Here is a 17,505-nt window from a genome sequence, read left to right as displayed (position 1 = left end):
CTGATCTCCACCGGAACGAAACTGGAACTCAGGAGATTTTCTCTCTCCCTGCCTCCTTTAACTTGTTACATCGGTTACCATGGAGGTGGCTAGCCAATCACAGTGAGTGTCTCAACTGTCACTCACACAGGCTGATTTCCAATCCATCACAGATACACTTATCCAATCAATTACATGATTTTAGATTTAAAATCATGGAAAGAACACTTGTGTTCTCTGAGAGATATCACCACATGCTCTCTGGCACTTTAAAAAACATTAAAACTGCAATATTTAGGTTCTCCTTCAGTGGGGGTAGGCATCCAAACACCTCCTCTTTGCAAATTTTTGTGTATGCCTCCTTGGACAGAGCAAGGGTGCCCTTCCATTTCAATAGCCCTGCAGCTCCAGGAGGTCCTTAGAGCCTAGCTCTATCTTCCAGATTGACAGCAGCTACAAAATAAATAAAGTCCTTAAAGTTAGAGAATAAGATGAGTTCATACCTTTCCATTGTAATGGAGGCAACATTTTCCAAGAGGACTCCAGGTCCGGGGGCTTCTGGAAAGAAGAACTCAACTGAAAGCAGATCTTACCTGCCTGAGGTCTTGGGCAAAGGCTCCAGGAAGTTGACATGACGCTGGCACATCAAAAAAGAAAGGTTGGAGGCTCCGGGTGTTTGCCTTGTCACTGCTGTGGTTTCATCAGCAATCAAGTCCCAGTCAGCCCTGGAGGCTTCCGGGTGGCTGTGGAAGGATTAAGAACACTGCTTTGAAAGTGCATATCAGTCTGAACATTTCCCCTTTCTAAACTTCTTATCGGAACACTATTAAGAGCAGCTTTATAACATAGTTCCCAGTTTACAAAACAACCAATGCTTGTATTTTAATTGGTGGGGAAACAGGTGAGATGTGCTTAAAACCTAATCTGTTGCATATATATTTTTTAAAAAATTATTTTTCTCCTATCCTTAAACATTTCAGATGGTTTATTTGATAAGACTGTATGTTTTGACTCTTGGATCATGCTTTAGAAATAAATTTTGGTTTTCAGAAAATACCAAAAACAAATGAATCTTCCCGCCAGCATGAAAGCCATCCTGAAGAAACAGAAGAGGAATTACGAGAACACCAGGCATTTTTGGAAGATGCATATATTGATAGAATATCAAACCAAAAGGATTTCCAAGGACTGGCCAATATGGTCCAGGTAAAGCAAGAACCCCTTGAAAATGATGAAGATGGAGAGATGCCACAAGAACTAGAACCAGGACAGAAGCAGTCTGAGCAGGAGTTGCTATTTAGACAGGTAAAGTTGAATGCATTAAAAATGAAACATATCTTTATTGCTTATTGACGGTTGTTGGCAGACTTTATATTTATTGCTAATTCTAAATCAGAGGTCCCCAGCTTTTTTGATCCTGCAGGCACCTTTGGAATTCTGAAATAGTGTGGTGGGTGTAGCCACAACATAGCTGCTGCACAATGACTGCCACAAGAGCCAGAGCCCGCATACGTCTGCAGTAGGAGACAGAGCCAGCCACAAAATGTCTGCTACAGCTTACCTTCAGTCCCACAGTGAAAATCTTTGTGCTGTCGTGGCAGCTGCTGCTGATGCAACATTTGTAAAAATCTGCACAGCCAATTCAGTCTTTACTGCCAATCAGAACCCTTGCTGGCCCACTTTCTGAAAACACTTGGTGGGCACCAGGAAAGGTGCTGGCAGACACAACATTGGGGATCCCTGCTTTAAATAGAGACAATGCATAAAAGTGACATGTCACTGGATTAATATTTGATACCACATACTGACTGCATTATTATATGTCTGACAAGTTCTGGAACTAGCTTGTATTATAGAGGAATGGATAGTTTTCTATCACAAGCATGGTACATAAAAAGAGTCTTCAAAGATCAGACCAATGGTCCGTACAGGCCAACGTTCTGTTCCCCAAAATGGTAGACCAGATAGATGCCTCCGAAGGGACACAAAGGATGAGGCCTCACACTGCTGTGAAGTGTCCAGCAACTAGCATTCACAGGTATACTGCTTCCAGACATGGGGCCACCTTGTCTAACAACAGTTGGTGGACCTCTTTCCATAATTTAAAGTCATCTAAACTAATGACAGTAAATCCCATCAGTTAAACTATATAAGTTGTGTAAGGATTTTCTTTCCAGTGTCCTGAATCTACTGCCAGTCAGTTTCACTGGATCTCCCCCCCCCCCGCCTTAACATAAACAAGGAGCGTAGCATATATTTGGAGAAGGAAGAATGATAGGAACACCCACATCAGTAGGACCTCTAACCCATGTCTAGATTTAATATGCTGGAGAATCATTGTTCTTTGTTTTGTGCTTCTGAGTATCTTTATCTTGTTTGAAACAGAGGAATGAGTATTTTTATTTATTTGTTCCTGCGTAAGAGATGTGATAGTTTAGTTTTACATAAAAATGAAGGAAAGCGGCAAATGGTGCCTTTCCCTGCATATGACAAAGCCACTCATAGCCAGAGTTAGCCCCTATGAAACACTTCAGCTAGCACCCAAGATTTATTTATTTCTCTTAATAATGCATGGGAGAAACATTTTTAACAAAAGTTGCATGATTTGTGTGAACTATCAACCTGGACAACTTGTCCATTGAGGCAAGTCATATTGTGAATATGAATCGTGCCATTCTGTGGGTCAGAGCCAGCGATGCATGAGTCAGTGGAAGGGAAAATGTACTTAGCACTGTTCCGCTTTCTGAAATGATAGCACCAAAGGCAGAAGCAACACTTCAGTATAATTTTTAATGAAATAATGTGTATAGGGAATGTTAAAGAGCCATTTTGCATGATTGTATTTAAATTGCTTTTGAAATTTTGCTAGACCTTGTGCTCTGTCTTGCTCACTTGAAAAAATACAAACCACTTTCATTTAGAGCAAATAGACTGCAAAGAGTAAGTTTAGTGCTTCCACTTGCAAGTGTGGGATTCTTCTATGGGATTCAATCCTATGAATCATTCTGGCAGATATATATTAATTTAAATTGTCCCTCATGTCTAGAAGGCTTCTTGAGGTGGTGTGCAAAGGTAATAGTCAGTACACATATAGATGGCCAATAAAGTAATTCAGTTTACAGCGATAACTACTTCAATGTTCTCATTTTCAAAACTGGTATCAACGGAGTAAACTACTTTCAAATTATGATTTCTTATGAGAACCTTTCATATTCAGGGCCATGTTTAACCACAGTTTGCCACGAGACTGATATTTTTTTCCTGATTTTTCTGGATCTGTTTTTCTGTATTTTCTTTCTTCTTTCATCCATATTTCTCCTCTCCTCCTCTCTCTCTCTCTCCAAAAATGTTGGTAGCTTCTGATCCACTTGTGATCCAAGACTGGTTTTAGGACATTTATGTTTAAATAACCTTGACCTAGAAACTGCAGTTTAAAATTCAATGGCCCTTTATCTTAAACATGCCAAAACTACATAGTTTGTGAGCCAGAGCAGAAATCATATCAGGTAAGGTAGCAAATACCAGTTCTTTGTCCATAAATGGTACATATATGGATTATGTTTGCACATTATAAGTATTCTGAGTCATAAGAGTTTTACATCATCAAGATGGCTGAAGAAGATTCTTTAAAATGTATGCTATAGTGTCTATATGGCTGATTTTAATTTTTAAAATGTAAAAGCCAATTAAAATATGCAGATACATTTTACTGATGATTGTATTTGCCATAAAGCTTTTCACAGTATTACCTCTAGAAGGACAAGTCCATTATTTCCCCATTTTTACTCAGTGATTTTATGAGACCTCAGTATTGTCATCCCTGTAATTGAACATTTTTCTGAGATATAAAGTTTTTAAATGGGTTGTCATCAACATGCTGATGGCACCTAGGTATACGTTATATTAAATAAGCCTCAGGACTCAGCCTTCTCTGTGTTAGGACATGTGGAAATTATGATTGAGGAAGAAAATACTTAATCTGATAAGACAGAGGTGATGCTGATTGGGAAGTATAAGATTATGGAGAGAGTTATGTTCCCTCACTGGATGGTGCAGGTCTGTCATTAACACTCATTTAAGAGCTGGAGAATTCTGTTGTATATCTTCTGTTAGAAAAACAAGTCAACCAGGAAGCAAAAGGTGTTCCTTTCTTAACTTTATATGGCATGGAAGTTGCCCCCCCCCCCCTTTTAGACATATCCACTGTAGCTATAGTTATCAGTACTACAGTAGCCTCACAACTTGACTACTGTAATGTGCGGCTGCCTTTGAAGACAGGGCTGAAACTTCAGAAAGTAGTTTCTGCAAGGAACTCTGAGTGACATAAACAGTTCTTCTGTCCTCCTGTTTTTGGACTAGGAAATTGATTTTAGGATGTGGCAGCCAACATGCTTATCTTTGCAGTGTTTCCTGAGTCTAGGCTTGGGTAAAATGTGTGATTCTGGGTGTCATTCATATCTGCTGTACAGCTCTGTGAATAACTTCAACTGAAATAGCTGACTTTTCAGGGCCTGATTTTCTTTCACAAGGTCAGGAAATGAGTGATGATCAGAAGCAGTTTTCTTTAGTCATTAAGTAGTGCCTGCAGCACTCCAGGAAACTGATTTTATGTTGGAGGAATTATGTTCTTGTGGAATCTTTTGCCATGTCGATACCATGAGCTCAGTGAATGGAGTTCAGATCAGTTATGCATAACTTGAGGTCTTAGTCCACTTGAAGTCCTTATGAATTGAAGGATATAGTAATAAGGCTGAAATTGCTAAGTTTTGGAATGTGCAAGGCTTCTGCTATACTTTTTACCATATTTAAGGTTACGGGAGAACAGCAGCAATTAGAAACAGTCAACACTATCTTCTGTAGCTTGAAGATTTGAAGGGGACGCATATCTTGGATTTGTTGCTTTAGTACAGCAGTGGATAATACAATCCATAAAAGTCAGTCCTGTATGTATCTTTCATGTGGTGGATTCCTTGCCTACATGGATGTTTATTTCACTTGTGAATGTATTTTAATTAATCTCTTAGTACTAATAATATTACAGTCTTGTCACTTTTGCCAACATTTAAAAAGGTCGTTTCAGCCATTTTGACAAAATTTTTAAGCAACAGCAGTTATCAGTGAAAACATAATCCATATGCCAACATGTTTCAGAAAAACAAAATGAGATTTTGCTACCTTACATGATAACGTGACTCTTCGGCTCTTGGCCCACAGACTAACATGTACAATTTTCCTTCTGACTTTCAGGCATAAGAAATCCAATGGTAATTACAGCTTGGGTGCTTTAAAGCAGAGACTCTCAAAGTTTTTTGCCAACCTCCTCTTTAACACAGGTTGGTGTATGAGGTAATCAATTTAACTATCATTTGAAAAACAAGATTCCCCCTTCTCAGGCAAAATATTAAGTGGCTGTTATGAAATGTATTTTAAAATTTTTGAAAAAATTGTCATTAGGAACACTGCTAAAAGGCTTAGATTTTAGCTTGAACAGTGATAAACTTTAATTTTTGCTTGAAGATATATTGGCTAATGTTGCTGAGATTCAGTGATTGTGAATGCATTCATTTATCACAAAGTCATTTCAAACAGATGTATCAAATTCACTGAACAGTTCTTGCAATGATAACACCATCCATCCTCCTTACAGCAAGCACTTTTACTGGAGCAGCAACGCATTCACCAGCTGAGAAACTACCAGGCATCCATGGAAGCTGCTGGTATCCCTGTGTCCTTTGGAGGGCATCGGCCCCTTTCTCGTGCCCAGTCCTCACCTGCTTCTGCAAACTTTCCCATATCAGTACAGGAGCCACCCTGCAAACCACAGTTCACAACAGGTACTGTTGAAAACTGTTTTCACAGCATTAAATGCCTCTGTAAGTTCAGTTAGTTATGTTTTTTTAACAGGCTGATTCTATGGTCTCATTACTCTGGTGTCTTTAATCCCAGTATGATGACAGTGTAGCTTTAGATGACACTTTAGGGGACTGAGAACATAGCAACAGCAGTAGTGTCTGTAGTGATACAGCTGGCACCTTCCTGTTTTGAAAAGATAAGTCAGCAATGGCCTGTGTTAGCCATTTATGGAAAGAGCCAGTTCCCCAAAGCTGTCCATCCCTGATATTTCCTCATGTCACATGCAGTGCAACACCCTCAGTTGTAGGAAGGGTGGTCCACTATTATTATTAACATCATCAATCATCATCATTATTTGCAGTAGATTTATATCCCACCCATTCTACAAAGACTCAGGCTAACAGCATAAAATAAACAAAGGCAACATTAGTAAACAATATTAAAACCATAAAACAATCAAATAAAATCACTAACTGCCAAGCTCCAAGTCTCCCTGCACATGTAGATTTAAACCTTCTTACATCACACAGATAGTTAAGGGCAATTCCGGGTAGGCAAACACAACACATCATACGTCACCTCTACATCTCAGGAAATACTGATGCCAAACAAGGATTCAGGTCCCACTGTGAGAACAAGAATTTGGAAGGAAAAGGAGCTTTTTGCAAAGCATGGAGATCAAAGACCCTAGAATAAGAAAGAGAAGACACTACTGCAAATTCTCACAGAGTATCCCTGCCATCCCTTGCGTAACTCACTGAGAAAAAAGTGGGCAAAAGTTGTTAAAAGAGTCTTACCAGTGGGCAAAGTTGGAATAAGGCAAGATTCACCTTTTGGTGCTGAAGGTAGGACTGGAATCCGCTTTATCACTTCAATAGAGCACCCCACTAATCATGTATGTGGGGTGGGATTTGAGAGACATTTACAGCAGCTAAACTTTGAGGCTTAGAATTCCTACTACCTCATTGCTTGCCCATGTAAGATGCATTATGGTTTCAGATCCAGTTGGAGGACTAGAGTAGAGGGTCCTGCTGAGTCTGTGTTTACTTGTGAAGACTTTTAAAAGACGTGGGGTCATCTAGTGTGACCTCCTGTTTATTGCAGGAATAAGCAATCATGTAATCTCCATCATATGGCCATTCCTCCTTTTCTTAAAATAAACGTGAAGCAGAGACAGCCACTTTTCTGTGCTATTTCTCTGTTATTGACATGGGCTTGTACAGAATGCTCCTTTTTTATGTACAGTATCTTTACCGCAAAATTCCCAATGTTTCCAGTTGTGTGTTCTATGTATACACAATATGAGGTTAGAGAGATGTAGCCCCATGCCTCACAAGCTATCATCTGAGATATGGGTTTTACTGTGTGTGGGTGTGGATTCACATATTCTAGACAAGTGTCTGTGTGAATGAGACCCACTTTCTAGTCTGGTCCAAACTGACTCTCCGGAAGTCAAACTGTAAAGAAGGAAGGAACCTCCCTCCCATCTCCTACCATTCCTTACACTAATAGGAGTTTTCTGCTTTCCTCTCCACTCTAAGCTACTAGCTTGTGCTTCTGAGAACCAGAGCAATTGGGTCCTTTTTTCTGCAGCCAAAACTGACTACCCATCTGTTACTGGCAGCTTGGACTGGAGAACAGAAGAATTCTGCTTGTATTCTCCACTTACCAAGGAGACCATTGGAGATCAGATATGGGCTTCTGATATTCAGCTTAGGAGGGGAATCAGCTGGGGTTCTGAGCATTGTCTCTCACCCCAAGTTTGTTGATTTTTTAGCAAGGCTGGATTTCTGCAGTTTCCAGACCAGGATACTAGAAGAAGCAGCTAATCATCACCGTAAGATCCTTTTTCAACTTAGAGCACCGTGATCAATTTCTAATCAGTTCTAAAAAATGGCATGTAACAAGATACTGGGGACATTGTTGTTGTTGTTCAGTCGCACAGTCAAGTCCGACTCTTTGCGACCCCGTGGACAAAGTCATGCCAGGCCCTCCTGCCTTCCACCATCCTCTGAAGACTGCTCAAATTCGTGTTTGTTGCATCAATAACGCTGTCCAGCCATCTCATCTTTTGCTGTCCCCTTCTTCTTTTGCCTTCTGTCTTTCCCAGCATCAGGATCTTCTCCAGTGAGTGCTCCCTTCTCATTTGATGGCCAAAGTATTTGAGTTTCAGCTTCAGCATCTGACCTTCCAGGGAACAGTCTGGGTTGATTTCCCGTAGGACTGACTGATTTGATCTTCTTGCAGTCCAAGGGACTCTCAAGATTCTTCTCCAGCACCATATCTCAAAAGCATCTATTCTTCTCCGCTCGGCCTTCCTTATGATCCAGCTCTCACAGCCATACATTACTACTGGGAATAAAATCACATTGACTTTTGTTGGCAGGCTGATGTCTCTACTTTTTATTATACTGCCCAGGTTCGCCATAGCTGTCCTCCCAAGGAGCAAATGTCTTTTAATTTCATGGTTACAGTTACCATCTGCAGTGATCTTGGATCCCAGAAATGTGAAGTCTGTCACTACTTCCATATCTTTCCCTTCTATTTGCCGTGGTGTGATGGGGCCGGATGCCATGATCTTAGTTTTTGTGATGTTGAGTTTCAAGCCTACTTTTGTGCTCTCCTCTTTCACCCTCAACAAGAGGTTCTTTAGGTCCTCCTCACTTTCTGCCATTAGAGTGGTGTCATCTGCATATCTGAGGTTGTTGATGTTTTCCCCAGCAATCTTAATTCCTGCTTCTGCTTCATCCAGGCCAGCATTCTGCATGATGTACTCTGCATATAAATTAAATAAGCAAGGTGACAATATACATCCTTGTCGAACTCCTTTTCCTATTCTAAACCAATCAGTTGTTCCCTATCCCATTCTGACTGTTGCTTCTTGACCCTTATACAGATTTCTCAGGAGACATGTGAGGTGATCTGGTATTCCCATCTCTTTAAGGACTTGCCACATTTTGTTGTGATCCACACAATCAAAGAAATAGACATTTTTCTGATACTCCTGTGCTTTCTCCATAATCCATTGAAGAAGAAGATGAAGAAGATATTGGATTTATATCCCACCCTCCACTCCGAATAGTCTCAGAGCGGCTCACAATCTCCTTTACCTTCCTCCCCCACAACAGACACCCTGTGAGGTGGGTGGGGTTGAGAGGGCTCTCACAGCAGCTGCCCTCTCAAGGACAACCTCTGCCAGAACTATGGCTGACCCAAGGCCATGCTAGCAGGTGCAAGTGGAGGAGTGGGGAATCAAACCCGGTTTTCCCAGATAAGAGTCTGCACACTTAACCACTACACCAAACTGACTCTCGAATGTTGGCAATTTGATCTCTAGTTCCTCTACCTCTCCGAACCCAGTTTGAACTTCTGGTAGTTCCCAAACTACATACAGCTGAAGCCTAGCTTGTAGGATCTTTAACATGACCTTGTTGACATGTGAAGTGAGTGCAGTGGTGCGATAGTTTGAGCATTCCTTGGCATTACCCTTCTTCGGGATTGGGATATAAACTGACTTTTTCCAATCCTGTGGCCACTGTTGCATTTTCCAAATTTGTTGACATAATGTGTGCATCACTTTAACAGAATCATCTTTTAGGACTTTGAATAGCTCAACTGGGATACTGTCATCTCCGCTCGCTGTGTTGTTAGTAATGCTTTCTAAGGCCCATTTGACTTCACACTCCAGAATGTCTGGCTCAAGGTCAGCAATTTCACTGTCATGGTTGTCAAGGACATTGAAGTCCTTCTTGTATAATTCTTCTGTGTATTCTTGCCACCTCTTCCTGATCTCTTCTGCTTATGTTAGGTCCCTCCCATTTTTGTCCTTTATCATGGCCATCTTTGCACGAAACATTCCCTTGATTTCTCCAATTTTCTTGAAGAGATCTCTTGTCCTTCCCATTCTCTTATTTTCCTCTACTGCTTTGCATTGTTCTTTCAGGAAGGCCTCTTTATCTCTCCTTCCTGTTCTCTGAAAATCTGCATTCAGTTGGGTGAATTTTTCCTTTTCACCTTTTCCTTTTGCTTTCCTTCTTTCCTCATTAGACAGCCACTATGCTTTCTTGCATTTCTTTTCCTTTGGGATGGTACTGATTGCTGCCTTCTGTACAATGTCATGAACCTCCATCCATAGTTCTTCCGGCACTCTGTCTATCAACTCTAGTTCCTTAAAACTATTCTTCACCTCCACTGTATATTCATAAAGGATGTGATCAAGGTCAAACCTGAATAGCCTGATAGCTTCTCCAGTTTTCTTCAGTTTAAGCCTGAATTTTGCAGTGAGTAGCTCATGATCTGAGCCGCAGTCAGCTTCAGGTCTTGTTTTTTCTGACTGTAAGGCACTTCTCCATCTTTGACTGCAGAGTATATAATCAGTCTGATCTCTGTGTTGCCCATCAGGTGGTGTCCATGTGTAGAGTCTCCTTTAGGTGTTGGAAGAGGGTGTTCGCTATGACCAGCTTGTTCTCTTGACAAAACTCTACTAGCTTTTGCCCAGATTCATTTTGTTCTCCAAGGCCAAACTTGTCAGTTGTTCTGGTTACCTTTTGACTTCCTACTTCGGCATTCCAGTCCCCTATGATGAGGAGGACATCCTTTTTGGGTGCTAATTCTAGAAGGTGTTGTAGATCTTCATGGAACTGGTCCATAGAACTGGGGACATTATTTCCTGGTAAATCTTTTGAGCTCACGGTGGGATATAGATCTAATCCCACCTCTTTTCTGCTAGCTTTCAACCTTTGCCTTTGAGGTGGTCTCATACTTCTTTTCACATGGAAGGCACGAAAATGAACATATGAACATATGAAGCTGCCTTATACTGAATCAGACCCTCGGTCCATCAAAGTCAGTATTGTCTACTCAGACTGGCAGCGGCTCTCCAGGGTCTCAGGCTGAGGTTTTTCACACCTATTTGCCTGGACTCTTTTTGGGAGATGCCAGGGATTGAACCTGGGACCTTCTGCTTACCAAGCAGATGCTCTACCACTGAGCCACCGTCCCTCCCTAAAGATATACCATAGTATATCTTAGTACTGTAAGAGGCATCCTGACTGGGATTTTTGTGTTTCATTGTAGAGTCCAGGATACTGGCCATGGCCAGTACTCCCAAAACATATCCTCCTCATAACCTAATTCTAGACCCACACCAGTATCATTAGGCTGGTATCAATGTAATGTGATACCAACATGTTTTCAAGATACACTGGTGTGGAGAAATTGTCATCTCCAGCCAGCGCTTCAGGACTGCTGTTTTATTTGTTTTGTGAGACACTGCCATTTGCAAGAAATTTGTCCACTTGCTCTTCAAAAATACACTAGTGTACATTTTACATGCTGCTGTAATTATATGTAGGTTAACATACTTTCTTGAAATTAGATTCTATCAAAATGAATTGGATTTTCTTCCTATAATTGTGAAATCCTGTTTTTGCCTCCTTTCACGAAGTTTTACTTTTAAAGTCTTGCACTTTTACTTTATGTTGACATGGAATATTCTTTTCTTTTCTTTTTTAGTTTAAATATCTGAGATATAGGATAAACCAGCTTTTAAAAACCTACCCATCCATCCTTTAGGAAACCAAAACTTTTAGAAGGTTGGGTTTTTGATTTTGCAGTCAGGTGATGCATGCAGTTGAATTAAACAGCTTCTACTTCAAATGACATCCCATGCATGTAATAATTGTATAATTTGAAGTGATCTTTTATTTTCTAATGCAGGCCTTGTATATGATACCCTGATGCTGAAGCACCAATGTACCTGTGGAAACACAAACAGTCATCCAGAACACGCAGGGAGAATCCAGAGCATTTGGTCACGACTTCAGGAGACAGGTCTTCGTAGCAAGTGTGAGGTAATGGATGGCCTGATAGAAAGGGGAGAGGGTAAAAAATTCTCGTGCTTTAGGGAGGATCAAGTAGAAACAGACAGTTAGAGGTGCCAGAAATGCCATTCATAAAATCTGAGCCGTATATTTGGAACTGCACATGGGAGATCATGTTTGAATGCTTCTCTGCATTAAAAATTCCTGCAAAAGAGGGAGTTGCACGATAGGAAGAAGGCTAGTTAGAGTCTTTGTCTCCAGTATGCTTGTTTTTATATGCGGGTGGTTTTTACATGAGGTAGTATTCAAAAATAGTATCCCACCATAGTATTATCTACAGTGGGTGATACAATTCCTGCAAACACCCCCCCACACACACACACACATTTTGGATGAGCTGAAGTCTCTGGATGATTTTCAAAGACACCTCCACATAAAGCGCATGATAACTGATGCTTTTTGAGGAATGGCCATAGTTGACATATCACCTGAAGCTATATGCCCTAGAGGCAATCTGGGCCTCTAACTGTTGGCCAGAATCCAGTGGTATGTCCAAACTATGAACCTTTTCTTGTCAGGTGATGTGCAACCCCCTTTAGGACATGCTGAGTCCTCAGTCCTCAAGCAGCTTTTTTATTTACCAGCAGCATCTCAAGTCTTGTTTGGACTGAGCTTCAGTTTATTGGCCCTCATCCACCCCATTACAGTCTCCAGCCACCTGTCCAGGACTAGAGGAGTGCAAAAAAACGAAACAAAGTATTTTTCAGGTTTGGGTATAATGATTTAAAAAAAAAAATCTGTATTTTCAGTATTCCTGCGTCCCAATAGTGGTATGATATTCAGATTCAGGAAATACTCAGGAAACCCAAATTTTTTTCAGTTCCATTATATCCTATGGAGACCATTATAGTCAGTGGTATGCATAGAATATAGTGAAGAATTGATCTAGGAGTATCTGCAATTCTGGGGGCGGGGGGACTGCTTTTTGAGGTAAAGGCACCAAATTTGCAGTAGCTGCTGGTGCCTCTCAATAAACCCCCCAAGTTTCAAAAAGATTGGCAAGTGTCCCCATCCTTCATTGCTGTCAGTGGAAAAGAAATCTTTAAACGGATCACAGTCCCTTTAAATGCGTTCTCCAAATCACACAACTTTGTGGCTCACAGTCCCTTTAAACACTTTCTCCAAGCGGCAAGTTTACCCAGAAAGTTTTTAAAGGGACTGTGAGCCTTTTGAATGCCTTCGGAGGTCACTCGCTATGGAGTCACATAGCTTGAAGAAGTATTTTCGGGATTTTCAGGATTTAGCCCTTTCAGATAGCTGAACAATAACCCAAAATCTATGTCCCACTGAAACAATACCCAGAAAATACCAGTAAAGTATTCTGATTTTTTTTTCTTGGATTTAGACACCTTCATTTTGGACTTTTCATGTGTCACCTGACTTAGTGGTTAAGGAAAAGTAAAGCTGGGGGTCAGCCACATATTGGTGGCACCTTATTTCAAATCCCCAATGATCTCTCCCAGCAGTTTCATGTAGATGCTAAGCAGCATGAGGGGAAAAGGTGGAGCTCATTGAGACCCTATAGCATAAATGCCATGGGGTCGAGCAGTAGTCCCCCAATGCCACTTTCTGGAATCATCCAGTTAAGTGAGAGCAGATCTACCAAATCAGGGTACTGCCCCTCTTCCTCCCCACACACACTTTAAACTCAACCAGCTTCACCAGGAGTATATCAGGTTGATGGTATCAAATGCTGCAGACAGGTCCAGGAGAATTAACAGGAATGGAGTCTGTCCCAGCGAAGATTATCCATCAGGATAACCAAGACTATTTCTACCCAAACCCAGGCCTGAATCCAGATTGAAATGGGTCCATATAATCTTGTCTCCTCCAAAACCACCTGAAGCTGCATGGCTACCACCCATTAAAGAATATCGCCCAAAAATGGAATGTTGGTCAGTGGGCAGTATTTTTTAGGTCAGTGTGGTTTAGGGGTGCCTTCTTCAGCAGGGGTTACTCAGCTGTCTCTTTCAAGGAAGTCAGAATTACAGCCTCCTGCAGAGAGGCTGTTGTTACCTCCCCAACCTATTTGAATAACCCAGTCCAACTCAATAACCAACAACCATGAAGGGCAACTTCAAGTATACATGTGATGGGCTGTGTACTTCTTAGCAGCCTTTCTGCCTCATCTGGCCTCATCAACATGGCAAGCACTATCCCATCTCCCAAAATTCTGTAGAACAAGAAGCATTCCAACTTTTAGCTTGAAGATACAAAACATATTTGATACGAATTCTCTGAAAGTTAGACTTCTGAACAAAATTTGCGTTTTCTTCTTTCTTTTTGGCTCATAAATAGTTAAAGCTAATGTAATTACATACTTTCAATTTCTCCTGCAGTGTATCCGTGGAAGAAAAGCAACTCTAGAAGAGCTACAGACTGTTCATTCAGAAGCTCATGCATTGCTTTATGGTACCAATCCTCTGAACAGACAGAAATTGGATAGCAAGAAACTATTAGGTACAGAATGGAATTCAGTCTTCTTTAACTGGTCATCAGCTTGTGCAGTTTTATGGGTAGATATATAGCAGGGGTGGCCAGTGGAGCTCTCCAGATGTTTTTTTTTTGCCTACAACTCCCATCAGCCCCAGCCAGCATGCCAATGGCTGGGGCTGATGGGAGTTGTAGGCAAAAAACATCTGGAGAGCTACCATTGGCCACCTCTACTATATAGGATTCACTTATGATGTCATCTTTTCTATCTGCATTGCAGTCCAAAAGTCTATATATTCCATGTGCACATAAGCTACCACTGGGAACAGACTCTTTGATGCCCATCTGTTCAGGGAAGCTGTACTTAACATTAACAGGTTGCATGTTTGGAGCGTCCACATCCTGCAATGAGCCCCTTGATATAACTGTTTTTCAATATTTAAACTGGGTGTAAAATCACAACCAAGCACTGGCATGTTATTTTAATGTCACATACAATAGCAGTCGAACAAAATGAGGAAGGCAAAAGGTTATTGTCCTGAAAACCATGAAGAGTAACGTTTTTAAAATAAAGAGTTCTATATTTATCTGAACACTAAAATATTTTACCCTTAACCATCATTAGTGGATCTCATACTACCACCTAGAATTACTTATATTAATTTTTCTATATCTGATTCATATAATTTTCATACAATAGCTTTATCAAAGAATTATGACATTATTTGTAAAGGTAGTTACGCAGATCTAAGAACTGAAAGGCTTATAGCTGATGGGGATCTTGGGTATAATATTAAAATGCTTTTTACAGCCCACTCCTATTCATTTAAAGGTAGAGGTAGTTCCCTGTGCAAGCACTGGTCGTTTCCGACTCTGGGGTGACGCTGCTTTCACAACGTTTTCACGGCAGACTTCTTACGGGGTGGTTTGCCATTGCCTTCCCCTGAAATACCTATTCATTTACTCACAAGTAAATCCATTGGGGCTTATTTCCAAGTGCAGTCTAATCTTTTTCACATCTACTTGGAAATAAATCCAACTGGACTAGCCTGTTAATTAAATTTTTGAAAGAACAAAATATAACCTGTGCCTGACATAGTTTTAGCGACAACTGATGTCATCATAGTGACCTTCCTGCTTTTTAATGAGTGGATGTTTAATTAGGAACTTCTGCCATTCATATTTAATCTTGTGAGATGTTTGAATTAATCCTGAATTAATTCAATTGAATTAATTAATTGAATTTATCCTTCATTAATAGTGTGATTTTAATGAAATGCATGTCTTTGTTAATGAATGGCAGACCTTTCAAAAAATCTAAAAGGAAATTAGTATATTTCTGGTACAATCGTTCTTAGATCAGATTTGGGCAAAATCTTTCCATGGCCTTTTCAAAGGCAATAGAAATCATTGCTATTAGAGAAGGTACACAACTAATAAAATGGTTTTTAAAAAATGATAGCAACAATTGATCAATTAAGAAGTTGTTCTTTAAATGCTGTGTATTTTCATATATTGCCAAATCTTTGGGAATGAAGCCATATCATATGAGGATTATTATCTGAGAAAACATGAAGTATATCGATAATAGGAGCTCCTATATAAGAGTATTTTTTTTCTGGTAGTTGAAGAAATAGATTTTTTTTTGCTACCAATTTAGCAAGACAATCTTAGGCATTTCTTAACACAAATGTTTCTTAATATGTATTGGTGTGGTTGCCAGTGAATATGGTGCAGTGTAATTGGGAACTGAAGATGCTGGCGGTTAAAATAGGGAGTGGATGAAATTGATTAATTGAAGGATGGTAATGTAGGCAAGAGGCTAAAGAGTTCAGAGATTTTTTTCATACATGCAGTACTTACAGATCCATCCAAGGCAGAGCTGCATCCTTCTACGCCCACCATCTGATTACAAACTGTTATAATTCAGGCCATCTGTCATCACTTGATAAAATATCACAGGTCTCTCTGAGACGTTGGACTGCTTGTGTTTTAATGCCATCTTGTTTAAAACGCTTAAATTATTTAACTTTTATGTCATTGGTTTTTATTGTTTTTATTATGCTATGAGCCGCCCTTGAGCCCATTTGTGGGGTAGGATGGTTAATAATAATAATAGAAAAGAGTAAGAATCCAGTAGCACCTTAAAGAGTAGGAGCTTTTGAGAGTCACAGTCCTATTTACCTTACACACTTGTGGACTGACGAAGGTGTAATTCTGCGTTGTTAGTAACATTTTGTGACTGGATCAGTTCCTTCAGTAGCAAACTTTTTAAGATACAGCTTACTGTATGCTAATAAATATTTTCAGTTATAATTTTTAAGAATAGTATGTAACTTTGGCCTACAGGCATAGAATTTGGTAATTTTAATGACATCTGCTCTACTTTACCATAGGTTCTCTAACATCAATGTTTGTCAGGCTCCCTTGTGGTGGCGTTGGCGTAAGTATTTCTACAGTGTAAAGAATATTCTACTTTGCAGCTATTGCAACAGACTTGCACATGTTGATTAGATAATGACTCATTTCTACCACACAGTAGCTAGAAATAGTACAGATACAAAAATATTTGTGGAATTCTTATATACTGTATATTTGTTTTAGTAATTCTGTCTGTTTTAGAGTGAATAAGTGGTTGGATCCAGTAATCTACAGACATGGATCTGTCCTGCATTCCTATACCCCAGCAGTCCTTTTCAGCCATGGTAAAGTTTATTCCTGGGGTTAAAAGCCATGCAGGTCAGAAAGACTGTAGTGGGCAGGAAATGGGGATGAAGGTGAGTGTCTTCAGTCTTCTGAGTTGCCCTTTCCTGGTGGCTGAAAGGAATGTTGCGGGGAGAAGAATTCAGGAAATCTCTGCAATCTTCTACTGATAGGTCACTGGACCAACCCAAGTACTGTACAGTGCTTTGTGTACTTAAAAATGGAGCATAAGATATATTTGTAATTGTAATGATTTTCTTGGGGGGATGATTTTGTTTGTTTATGTTTAATTCAATTTATACCCCACCCTCCCCACCGAGGCGGGCTCAGGGCAGCTTACATCAAAACATAGTATACCAGGGGTGGCCAACGGTAGCTCTCCAGATGGTTTTTGCGTACAACTCCCATCAGCCCCAGCCATTGGCCATGCTGGCTGGGGCTGATGGGAGTTGTAGGCAAAAAAATGTCTGGAGAACTACCATTGGCCACCCCATAGTATACTATGATTGCAGTTATAAAATCAATAAAACCATTAAACAGTACAAGTTAAAACAATCTACAGTTGGTGCTAACAGATGTTTGGGAGACTTTTAATGAAGAAGAAGATATTGGATTTATATCCCGCCCTCCACTCCGAAGAGTCTCAGAGCGGCTC

General features: G+C 40.3%; 1 protein-coding gene across 3 annotated transcripts in view; it reads left to right on the top strand.

The window, feature by feature from the left end:
* Positions 1-17,505, top strand: part of HDAC4 (histone deacetylase 4) — a 182,049-nt gene that overhangs the window by 128,420 nt on the left and 36,124 nt on the right. For all 3 annotated transcript variants that reach the window (XM_060232591.1, XM_060232607.1, XM_060232600.1), the window contains exons 13-17: positions 1,030-1,284; positions 5,627-5,813; positions 11,551-11,684; positions 14,054-14,174; positions 16,544-16,590. In XM_060232591.1, coding sequence (XP_060088574.1) covers positions 1,030-1,284; positions 5,627-5,813; positions 11,551-11,684; positions 14,054-14,174; positions 16,544-16,590 — 744 coding nt within the window. The remainder of the gene's footprint in view (positions 1-1,029; positions 1,285-5,626; positions 5,814-11,550; positions 11,685-14,053; positions 14,175-16,543; positions 16,591-17,505) is intronic.

This window comes from Heteronotia binoei, chromosome 1 (assembly GCF_032191835.1).
Source record: "Heteronotia binoei isolate CCM8104 ecotype False Entrance Well chromosome 1, APGP_CSIRO_Hbin_v1, whole genome shotgun sequence".
Taxonomy (NCBI): Eukaryota; Metazoa; Chordata; class Lepidosauria; order Squamata; family Gekkonidae; genus Heteronotia; species Heteronotia binoei.
This window is presented reverse-complemented; position numbering and strand designations above follow the sequence as displayed.